The sequence below is a fragment of the Rhea americana genome, unplaced genomic scaffold (genome assembly GCF_003343005.1).
Source record: "Rhea americana isolate MKP2758 unplaced genomic scaffold, rheAme1 scaffold_164, whole genome shotgun sequence".
In the NCBI taxonomy this organism is placed as follows: Eukaryota; Metazoa; Chordata; class Aves; order Rheiformes; family Rheidae; genus Rhea; species Rhea americana.
In genome coordinates, this window is record NW_028185750.1 from 284,214 (window position 1) to 296,280 (window position 12,067).

Genomic DNA, 12,067 nt, shown 5'->3' on the forward strand with positions numbered 1-12,067 from the left:
CCTTGTTGCTGGGAAATATATCCTGACTGTCAACCGTGAAGTTTCCCTTTTCCTCTCTCCTGCCTTTTGCCATCATGCTCTTTTCCAGCCTGGAAATTGGTTATCTGGCTCCTGCCTTTGACATACTGAAGTAAATAGGACCTTAGGACTCCCTACTAGCTAAGAAACAATGTTTCTGGCTTTTATTTTCATCTTTAAGACAACCACAATATTTGGGTGACTAGTGTCAGTGAAGTTGTGTATGATGTTTACACTGATATTTCGTGGCAGGTTACTTGGGGCAGCGCTGTGAGGAGGATGTGAATGAGTGTGCTGCAGATCCCTGTCACAACGGGGGTGTATGCTTTGAGCGATCCAACCAAGCCTATTATGGAACACGACCTGACTTCCCCAGTGATTTCAGCTATAGCCAAGCAGCTGGTTTCCTCTGTTCATGCCAGCCAGGCTTTGCAGGTGAGTTATACATTCAGTGTTCTATCTTGTCTGCACCTGATGGAGATTGCATAGTTTGAGGAGGTCAGAGTGGAGCAGTGTTATCTGTACAGCAGAAGCTATTTAATGACTGGTATTGTGAGGGGGTGACAGCCTGATGTGTCAGGAGCATGTTTCTGTTCATGTACTGTATTGGTATGTTGCAGACAGCTGTCTGAATGTCATTCTTCATGCAGCAAGCCTCTCTTAACAGCCCCTTTCACTAGCTGTGGAAATAGCCTGTGCCCTTTCCAAGTACTCTGAATACCCTCTGGCTATGAAAATGCCAGGGTGGATTCTCTTTGTCAGTCTGTCGTGCATGTGGCAGAATTCATTCCTACAAGATAACATGTGGCAGAATTCATTCCTACAAGATAACTGTGAAACATTCCTCGTCAGAAGCAGCTAATCCCCTGGAGTCCAAGATAACTAACTGTCCTAGGTGTTCCTTCGATGAGACTACTGTCATGACAGCAGCTGTTTAATCTGAGTGGGTAGGAGAAGAGGGGGTTCTTGATATCTTGCTCCTGGAGTTCGAAGCTTTGTGGATGTTCTACCGAAATACTGCTTTTCCTCTAGTTTATCAAGTATTTATAATAGCATGGTTTTAACAACCAGGAGAAGCTCTCTGGAAGGAGGAGTTAATAATACTTTATTCCTTTTTGAGAGAGGTGAGAGTTCAGGCCACTATTGTACAGCTGGAATGGTTCAGAGGTTCTGATCCTGCCCCTGCTCTCTTTCATGACACTGGCAAATCATTTGGCCTTTACTTAYTTCATTTTGCCTTTTTTTTTTTTCCGTGATACTATCTATTTGCCAGAGAGTCTGGAGAGACAAGTGATAGTTCAAGGAATCCTTTTGCATGCTTAAATGACAGATAAGAAGAACAAAAAACCATGAATGGGGTTGTCATTTAGATTCTCTCCTCCACTGATGCCCTCAAGATAGTTATTTGTATTTTCACTTTAAAAGGGGAGACCTGCTCTACTAACATTGATGAGTGTGAATCCCAGCCGTGTCAGAATGGAGGGCGCTGTGTGGACCTCATTAATGGCTTCCTTTGTCATTGCCGTCCGGGATATTCAGGTAATGTTGGCGAAAGAGGGTGGCTGGGATCAGGTCAGTCTGGTTAATGCTGACTGGGTGCCTGTGTGATTGCTCAGCTGCGTGAATGGATTTTAGCATTGTTTGGCACAAGCAGCTGAACAGAATCGAGATGAACTATGTGGAGCTCAGAAGTGCTGCAGTGGGAGTTCTTCAGTTCAGGACTCAAGTGGCATGGCAAAGCTATGTGGTTTTGCTGAAGTACGTGATAGGCAATGAAATAGGTTTTGACACAGAATCAGCTATGTAGAAGAACCTAAGACCAGAATAGCTAAAGGACCTGTATCCTGGAGTGAAAGTTCACTGGGAGAACTATGTATATTATACACATGCTATGAAGATGAGCAAAACCAGCCTTCAAATAAAAGTATATAAATGCAGAAAAAGGAGTGCTTAACTTTCTAGCTGTCACCAGCTACTGACTATAGCAGATTGGATTACCAGTACATAAAACATCTGTAAAACATCTCTATTCCCTAACACTCCTGGATGATAACAGCCAGGGATTTTTGGCTGAAGGCAGTAATCTGCTATGGTAAGAGGTCAAAAGGTCTCTGATGTGAGCAAATGAAGCCTTCTCTGTTTACAAGGGACTGGGGAGTCTGGATTCTTCCAGAATGCCCTGCCTGACCCTAACAGGTTTCGGTTTCCTAGCTGTGAAACAAGGAAATAGTGAGTCTTGCACGTCAGCTCTGTTGGGAAGGTACGTGGCTGTTTGCATGGAAGGTGGAGATGGCTGTTGCATCTTGAATGTTCAACAGTGTAAGTGTTGTACCTGTGGTCGGAAGGTAAGGTGAACATAAGACTGTTTCACACCTTSCCAAGGTGTTTATAGTACGTTAGAAACTATGTATTCCAATAGATAGGTCCTAAATAGCAGAGCAAGCTGTTTTTTTCTTTTGTCTGTACTATGGGAAATTTTGTTAATTATATGTTTCTGAAGTTTACTCACAAATATGTAAATGATTTATTTTTTATTATTGCTATGTTCATCTGCTCAGCATGAACACTGAGAGGAATATCTTTTAACAAATAACCTTTGCGCCATGGTGTGCCTTCTCTCTGACTGGCAAAGGTTATTTTGGTATTGGCCTGTGAGAGCGCTTCTTTAGAGCCGTGATCACTRGGACAGATTTTCCTCTCTTTCCATGCTTGACTGATGCTAAACCTCATCTCAGTTTAAAGTGCTTGTACTCTGTCTTCTACATCTTCTAATTGCACGTGTACTCTGTTTTGAGCAATTTTGTACCAAAAAGTAGTTTATAAGAAAGGTAGTCCCCAGCACAATCTTGTGTAGTTTTGAGGCAGATGTAACATTTCTGCAGTGTTTCTAGGCTGCCATCTTGTGGGAAAAAGAAAAACTTGAAGCCAGAAGAAAACTTTATCCTTTACCTTCTTGGAACAGTAGGTAGTGGCATTCCTTAGACTGTCTTAGGGCTTGATTGAATGGGAAGGTTTTCTGTTTAGCTTCTGTGGTCATATTGATCGAGCTCTGCTGGTCTCAGTCCATGCAGCTCTTTCCTGTGAAGACCCAGTACAGAGGTACTTTCACACCCTGAGTCTCAGACCAGCTCCTGGGTAACACATTCCAGTACTAGGGTGAGTTCCTTGTGGGGTTTGTGGTATATCTTGTTCACTTACTACCTAATTTAGGTTAGGTCTAGAAAAACTTGCTTTTGTAGGTGAGGATTTTTTCTAAGCTCTAGATCACTGCTTCTTGGGTAGTTAGAGTGCTATACTCCTGAGGTGAAATATTGTCCAAATTAGATGGTTTGAAGTTTATCCTACTKGTCAAAATTCCCTCTCACCTCTGTGGCCATTTTGCTTTTTCTCCTTCGGTGCCCCAGCACCCCTCACAGAGTTTAGGATTTCATTTTGCTTTTCCAAACTGCAGGTCTGTTTAATCCTTTCTAAGACTTAGTTTGCTCATGGGCAGAAAAGCTGACAGACGCACAGGATGGTAGGCAAAGGCGAGCTGGAGTTCATTCTCTTGCATCAATTTTGGGTTCATTAGTACTTGAAGGGGATTAGAGGCTGGTTGCTCTTCTGGATATTGCTTTTGGTAAAGGAGTTTGTCTCGGCCAAGGTAGTTCTGACACATTAACACGGTGAAAGGCTGGGAGCAGTCTCCGTGAGATCAGTGAGGGCATGTGGAGGAGTGAAGCTGACGGGGAAATAATAGCAATTAATCTCCCCTCCTTTGTCAATTAATCCCAGTATAGTCATGCTGGGTAAACAGCTTATTACTTCATATTAGGATCACAGAACAAGTTTGTGAAGCTTCCCATGATGTTTCTGTTCAAAATGCATTTCTCTGGCAACTTAGATCTGCCATGAACTTAGGCTTAAGCTGCCTCCGCTGATTAAAGTGAACTTGCTACTCTGAAGAATGCTTTCTTGGGGCAGCAGGAGGTTCTTTCTGTATTTCTTTCAGTCTGAGGAATTTGGGGAGTGTTGTAACAGTGTGAGTCAGGAGAAAGTCTTTCTTTGCAAATTAACTGTCTCAGTGCTGTCTCGGCATTGCAGGGAGATGAGATGACTTTTTTCCTGAAATGCAGTTATCACAAAAACAATGTGGTGTCTCATTCCTGAGAGAACTACATCACAGGCCCGTGCATCAGCCTGCGCTTAAGTAGAGGATGTGGCCTGTGAGGATGTAAGAAGTATGAAGCAGAATATGGTACAGCTGCTAAATGAGGAGAATGAATCTTAGGTGGTCTTTGAAATGAGGACTACTGTGGTAAAGAGAAAAGACATATTGAGAAAAGCTAGTCTTTTGGAGGGGGGGAATGAATTATTTATTCATAGGAATGGTTTTGATCCATCATGTATGTACTACACAATGATTTAGACCAGGAAGTAAAAAAGACTTGTACCTCCAGTTGGAATGGGAAGTGACTTTTAACCTGGAAGAATGTAATCACTAATGTGGAATTTGGCTGGTTCTTTCTTTAAAAACTCTACATGGCCTGAGAAATCCCACTTAGATTTCCACTCCTGCTAAAATTATCTCTAGAAAGGCCGTGTCCTCTAACACAGTGCTGTGGCATCGGCCAGCCTGAAGGAGAGGGAAAGAGCACTATCCTTTCAATCACAAACATCCCTTGGCAGCAGCACCTTGTGGTCCGGGTAAAATTCTGAGCTTTTTTTACAGATGGCTTAGGAACTCTTCTACCCTCATGAGAAATCAGAAGGTGATGCGTCAGTGAAGTTGKGAAGGATTATAATTGTGAATTTTTTTCAGTAGTAACCAAGGTGTTTATCAATTTTTGTTCAGCTGTTATGTCTTTGTCAGTTGTCTTGAAAGAAGCATGATACCTTTTCTGTTACTTGGTTGCACTGCAAGAGTTCTGGCCAGGCTCAGATGGGCTTGGATTTCCTGGTAATGGTTAAGCATAAAATCCCATGAAACAAGTGGGAGAGACTTCTTGCTTCTAAACATCTTTGGATAGATTTAAAWTTTTTTTGTGCAGATATTTCCTGATATCAGATTTGCATTAGAGATGGGGTCTCTACAGAAAGGCAGCTAAAAGGTTAAGATAGTATAAAGATTAGAAGACTGTTAGCCTTTGAACAGAATCCCTTTTAGTAAATACAGCTCAGGGGAGAGCTAGGCAGTACTTCATGAGACCCCTGTCCTCCCTCCCGTCTTTCTGGGAGATTGATTACCTCTGTGTATGTACTGTAGGTAGCAGCAATAAGGTTTGGTTCTCAGATATTYAGTAAAAAAGTCTAAGCCATTTTTAGAAGAGTTTAAGAGGTTTTGTCTTAAGATAGACATGAGAGCTTTGTATGATACCCTCCACTCTGCACCTCCCTTCATAGCTCYGTAGTTAATTAGACCTTTTAAACTTGCTGTCATCTGCAGAATGCTGCCAGAATATAGGCTTCAGTTTAGACCCTCGGGTGTGTTTTGATCAGAAGTGGCCTCTGAGATTCTGATGCTTGTAACTGCACTTGAGTCTGTTTTGAACGAGTTCTTTGCATCAATTTTCYGAGTAGCAGACAGCCTGAGATACACCCGCTCCCTGTGGTTAAAGGCTTTTGAGAGGATTAATAAAGGTGGAGCAACTCTGATGAATTAAATTTGACTTCTTTTACTAATGAAAATGGGTGAAGCCCAGCTTAATGTCCTCTTTAGAATCGGGCCAGACAAATACATAGGCAGAGTAATATCCCACAATGATAGAAGTATGCATGGATATGGCAAGATTTCTGTCTTACCAAAAGAGGTGACTTCAAGATGGCAGATGTTAGACTAGATTCATTGTATTGATTTCACCCAAAACRCTCATCAGCATTTTTTTTTCCATTAAAATGGACTTGCTTGCCAATTAGCAGTTAGCCCTGTCCTTACAGTATATGACCTGTTTGTACACTAAAGACAGACCAAATATTTCATTCCTTTCTTTACGRGAAAGCTGGCTTTTGAGACAAAAATGGGTATCTCTAGAGCACRGAAAGAAATTTCTAAATTTCTGAGATTCATTTACCAACAACGGTGAGGAAGTTGCTAATCCCTGTGTAAGGAACATGTATAAAATTTGGACACTTCTATCCAAAGTTCACTCTCCACTTTCTAACATTTTTCTGCTAAGGACCCTCTGAGATATTTAGTAATCTTTATCTTGTGCTCATCYGAGAAATTTTACAAATGATTAGGAACAAAATAATTCTCTAAACTTAAATCCTGTGATTCAGTTTTATAACTTGTATGTTTGCCAGTAAGAACTAGGAATTAAAACCTCTAGAAGATGAATCATCTGATCCTTCTAAATTCTTTGGAATCATCCAGTTTCAAAGAAGAACCTAAGCGGTGACCCCTCACTTGTGTGTAGTTTGAAACAGGGAATCAACCATTCTGTCTTGGAAGAAATCTTACTTAAGTATTYCATCTTGCATGTGTGTATTCAATTTATAACTTTTATGACAGTGCATTTCCCCAACCTCATTCTGTGTCTCTAATAAAACACTACTTTATATATATCCTTAAACAAAAGAAGCAATTGCAGTTTCTAATTAACACTATTTCATGCAATGAATTTGAAAAGATGTAAGGACAACTAGGGGATCAGAATCTGTGCTGACTTATGCTAGATGGATTTGGGTTCATTATCACCARTCAGTTGTGTGCGAATAGACTTTGTGTGTGTGTGTGTATGTATGTAAATAAAAATACAGATCCTTCTAAAGGGATCTAATGTTCTCCAGTCTTTGCAGATGTTGTTATATTGTATTGTTCCAGTAGGAAGTGGAATGGGCACAAACTACCCACTTGTTTTGTCTTGATCAATTACACAGACTTGCGCAAACACACACGTGCACACCCACACCCACCACAACAACAGAAGGGTCATATTAATTAATACAGCATTTAAAATCTGTGACTCTGAGAAGTTTTGATTCTAAATGAATGCTCACCATATCCCTCCCACGTCAGATATCTGTGAAATGGTCTAGTATGTTTGGATTGAGTGAAGTGAAGAAAGTAAACTAGCTACAAGAGTTGCTGGAATGCTTTCTTTTAATATCTTAAAGTGAAACTGCTAATGCAGATTCTCAACTCTGACTTGTGGGAGTTTTTGTTGACATTGATACTAATACTGGACTAGAGGCTTGGAGGAAAGYTGCTGGATGCAAAAACACTTCTTTGCAGAAAAAAGAACCCTCTCCAGTACACTATGAGTATAGCCATATTTTCTTCCAAAATCAGATTCACAGAGAAAAGGGAGATTACAACAATTAATTTTAAGGAATTAAGCTATTTTTAAGGAGAGAGATCTTTCATTCTGAAGTCCCATATTTGAACTAGTGCTGTCAGCATAATGCAGGGCATTTCCGTGCTGCTCTGATAGATAGTTAACAGAGCACTAATTGAAAGCTGATGTGAAAATACTGGCAAACAGGGATTTTTATTGAGGACTTTTGGATTATGATTACCCTTCAGAGGGGAAAACTGGTGAGCTGCTGTTTTTTGGCATTTGGCAGCTTTATGGTTCTCCTCAATGCTTGTTGTCTCTTTATCAAAGAGACAATTTCTGTTCAGTTAGATTTCAGAGAAACAGGTCATGGTGGTTAAAACTTGAGACTTTTGTTTGTGACTGTTGCACCRTGGAAATGCTTGTGGACACCAATTTGCAGAATAGGGAGGAATGAGACTGTGAGGTCCTGGTCCCTGTTACGTCAGCCTCRAGTGTACAGCGAGGCCAGTGCTGCCCTCTGCATTTGGAACTCTCCTTCTTCACAGTGGTGGAAATGCAGCTTTTTGTCTTAACCTATAATAAGAAAAATCCTGTTTTGGCCCTACTGCGKGTTAGCTTCAGTCATGGACCTTGATAGAGTCACCTGGGAGGTGGCAAGGGCAAGAGATTGCCCCTTGACTTTCCACTGTTGGAGCTAATGCTATGGGTATTGCAGGGCATTACTGTCTTGCACTGAGTGAGAATACACTGCGAATACACATTCTTCATGTCAGCACTGACAGGAGCCAGCTGGGGAGGTTTAGAGCAGGGCTGGATTAGATCTCACTGCAGCGCAGGTCTCTTTTATATTGGCTAGTTTCATCTCCAATCCCTTTTTGCCTGACTGGCATCAGGGAACGCTTGCACACATTCCTCTGTTTCAGTCCAGCCGTTTTGTTATTCCCCCTCGTTCTGCCCCATTTTTTCCCCATTACTGTCACAAATGTCCACAAGGAGTCGGCCATGAAACCTGTGCTGATTGGCGTGATCCTGAATGGAATTTTTCTACTAGCAGGTAATGAGATCTATACAGTAATTGCAATGTGTCCTGAATGTTTGCGTGCCTGCACAGGGCAGGGAGCTGGTGGTGCGATTAGTGGTAGCTAGAGGCATGTGGAGAAGAACAAGAATTCAGTAGAAAGGAAGAATGTTTTTATTTTGAGGAGACCTAAAGTTTTGTTTTGGAAACCTTAGGGCCCAGGAATTTCTTTGTTGCTGCAAGGTGAATGCTGAGCAATCAGCATGTCCCATATGCATCTTTGCTGCARTTCTGCCGTGCTTGAAAACTCTGGTCTGTTCTGTGCAGCGGTCACGTTTGSGGTGTTCTTCCAAGGCATGCGTCCTTATTTCATACTCAGGTGTACTTTGTAAGCACAGACATGTCTCAGGTTAGTTCTGTGAAACATTAGTTTTGCTTTTTATGGAACATTTTGGCGTTTTTCCATTTTCCTTTAGTGATTTAAAACTCCTTTATTGAAAAGTAGTTTTTGTTTTAGCTGGGAGGACAAACCCTGTGCTGGCCTATGCACTTCTCCACCTCCCTCCCCCAGTGCCTCCTTGAGTGCGCGGTGGGAGAGAGGTCAGAGCAGTGGGTTGCCATGGGAATGGCAGCAATGGTGCAAATATAATTGTGTCGGGTCTGTTTGTTGCTGCTAATTCTCTGTCTTTCTCGCTCTTCCCCTCTTTTTCTCCCTCCCCCTTTTTTTCTTTGGTAATAACAATAGAAACCCTAATTAGGATGCACCAGAGAAAGGTTGCTGGGAAGCCCCACTGAACTCGCATGTTTCAAGAATTAATGGGAAGAGCCCAGGAATGTACCTCATGCTTCAAGCTTTTTTGGCATGGGACRGCTAAATTAGAATCTCTTTCTTTGTGTTGTGTTTTGTTTGTTTGTTTGACATACGTATCTGTTGAAGTATGATTCCTATAGTATGCATAATTAATCTTTGCTTATTAATAGCAGTCAGCAAATCATTACCTTCATTCAGGGAATAGTATATGGATTTTAACAAAACTTGCATCTATGGAATAAGACTGTTCTTACMACTTTGATAACACTTTAGAAGTACTTCTGTGAGTAGATCTATATAACATGGCTGGAAGAGTCACCTTAGTAATTTCCGAATACTGGAGGCTGTTAAAGCTCAGCAAGTTCTTGACTGCCTGTTTGTGACCCAGCTCTAGCAGTTGCTGGGACTGTTAGCTCAAACAGTACTAAATTAACTGGAACATTTGAAAATAATTGTCTGCAGATAGCAACTTTTTCGATAACATTTGTCTGTTTTTCAGATAACAACTTCCACTGATTTGAGAACTAGATAAGAAACTCATTAAACTTTTTAGTCACCTAATGATGTAATGAGTTRGATTGGTAATGTTGCTTTTACTGATGATAGTTCAAATATTAATAAAAATTTGAGCTAAAAGWTATAGGGGGAGCAGAGAAGACTCTTAGTAACTTCTTACATAATACGGAGTCTCCTTTGTTAATTCCTGAAAAGGGATGCCTAAGAGTGAAACAAATTAGTTTTAGTCATCTTTTTAATACTTCATTTCCAATGGGTTTGCAAAGATACAACTGTCCATGTTTTGGGAAAGATTGGAATCATGGAAACAATCCAAGAAATGATCTGCATTTCTTCATGCGGTAATGGCCTAAAGCAAAGATCTTGTTATTTCTGGAGCAGGGAAAAGTTCTTTCATTTTGTTGGCATCCCCTTCTTCATTTATATTCCATCATTTTCTGTCAAACCCCAAAATTACAGACCCTGCTGCTGAGCATCTATGGTGCAATATGCAACAGAAATTTCTTTCCTATGTCTTATTTTGGTGTAACTGAAGAATTTGACGAAGTGGAGATTTTCAAATGAAAAGAACAAAAATCCTTGGTGGCAATAGAGGAGGGGGCAGCAGGAAGGACAGCTGGTTGATGAAGGGTATGGTATGATCATCATAGGGTATATGAGTTAGTGGTGTTGCACTGGGGTAAGCAAGAGGTGACATTGGCTTCCAGGAAAAAATTRCTGTCAGCCAGATTTTTAGAGCTCTGGCACTGTCTTCCAGTATGTTTTCAAAAGTGCCCTAAACTTGACTCTGATGTTGTGCTGGCTTCTAGGAGGGCAAGAATACATCAGATGTAATTTTAGTAGGCCTTTTCCTTCTCCTGCTTTATCCCTGTGAAGGCTGGCTGTTTGCTGGCAGAAGCAGTGACAGTGATAAAGATGATGCTTCTGTTTCTGGTTCCTGTAGGAAGAGCTGTCCCTCTTTGTGCTGCAGAACATCTCCCTTTCCTCCGTGTAAACTGTGAGGTTAGACAGCAGTGTGTAAAGATCTGAAGYGTCAACTTACTCTTTTCACCCTTTTCAAACAAGTAATCTAGAAATCAAACCAGCTGTGTCCCAGGGGAGAGCTTGGTGTTTAATTAGGCACCAGCTTGGGGTTGTGCACTCCCCACAGGGACTAATTTGCCACCTGGTATGGAGCACTCACCCCACAGGTGTCAGCTGGGAGCCTGGGAAGCAGCGTAGGCAGGTGTCCTGCTGCCGTTCAGCGGCGAGAGCCTGCTRGCCAGAGGGGATGCTGGGCGGGTTGGGAGTGTGATACGGAAAAATGGGGCTCTTTTCTCCCAGCCAGCTGGGACCCCGCTTCCTCAGCACTCCTCTGTCTTCCCAGAAAGTMAAAAATTCACTGCATCTCTGCTTTTGTTTTCTGAACCATTGGTATCTGCTCCTCATTGCCCTGATAAATATGAACAGCCATTTCTGGTGAACAGGCATGATTTGTGCGCTTTTTATAGTGTAATTTCTGATTTCAAATGGGCAACATCTAAAGGATTTGCAACTATACTGAACCCAACTATATTCCCAAAGCCATTCAAAAGCCTTTCCTCTCAAATATGACTCCAACTTGCCTCTGACAGTTTTGAGAACCCTCTAATCCACTGATAACTCAGAAAACCTGCTCCTGAGCCTCCACATAGCTCTACTGATTTTCCTTAATTCCAGCTGAAGTCTTGCCATCTTCTCCCAGACTAGGATTCTCCAGGCCCAGAGATGTCCATTATGCTCTAGTTATGCCAATACATTCCCTTCAGATATGGCCATAGCTTTGTGCTAATATCTTAATTCTGCCCTTGCTTCTTTCTTTACTGCCTCTGTTTCTTCAACAGACAAGATCAGACCCCAGGTTCTGTATGCTGAACAAGCCCTGCACTGGTCATTGGAGAAAAAAGGCRGTGCTGAGGTAGTTTTAGCAATACTGAATCTGTCCATCAGCAAAGCTCTTCTTCAAGGCAGAAGTTAGTGGCTGAATTCAATACTTTTCCACAGATAACTACACATTTCTCTTCTGGTTTAAGAAAGTTGAGAGCTACAGCTACCTCCCAGAGGGATCTGAGATAATACCCACAGCACAGCACTAGCTTAGCTAAAAGAGCACAATTACCAGAGCTATGCATTTCTCCCTTAGTGATTCCCAGAGCAGCATACATGGTATGTCCCTACTCTGACAGAAAAGGATGTTTTGGGGTGGAAGCTAGTGCTGGGTCCCCACCTCTCTGCAGAGGAAACACCGGTGACAACACGTAAGCACTTGCTCTGAAAAGAGTAAAGCAACTTGGTTAGACTGTGGAGCACTAGATGTTTGTGCAAGACTGACTGTGAGGCTTTGCTGGGACCCAAGGGGGTCCCTTGATCAGCATACAAATTCAAGAAGCCTCCTATCTTTGCTAAGTTTCTTATCACACTTCATCA

General features: G+C 41.8%; 1 protein-coding gene across 2 annotated transcripts in view; it reads left to right on the plus strand.

Annotated features, from left to right (window-relative positions):
- CRB2 (crumbs cell polarity complex component 2) overlaps positions 1–12,067 on the plus strand; it is a 79,267-nt gene that overhangs the window by 50,392 nt on the left and 16,808 nt on the right. For both annotated transcript variants that reach the window (XM_085300444.1, XM_085300443.1), the window contains 2 exons: positions 271–453; positions 1,444–1,557. In XM_085300444.1, coding sequence (XP_085156570.1) covers positions 271–453; positions 1,444–1,557 — 297 coding nt within the window. The remainder of the gene's footprint in view (positions 1–270; positions 454–1,443; positions 1,558–12,067) is intronic.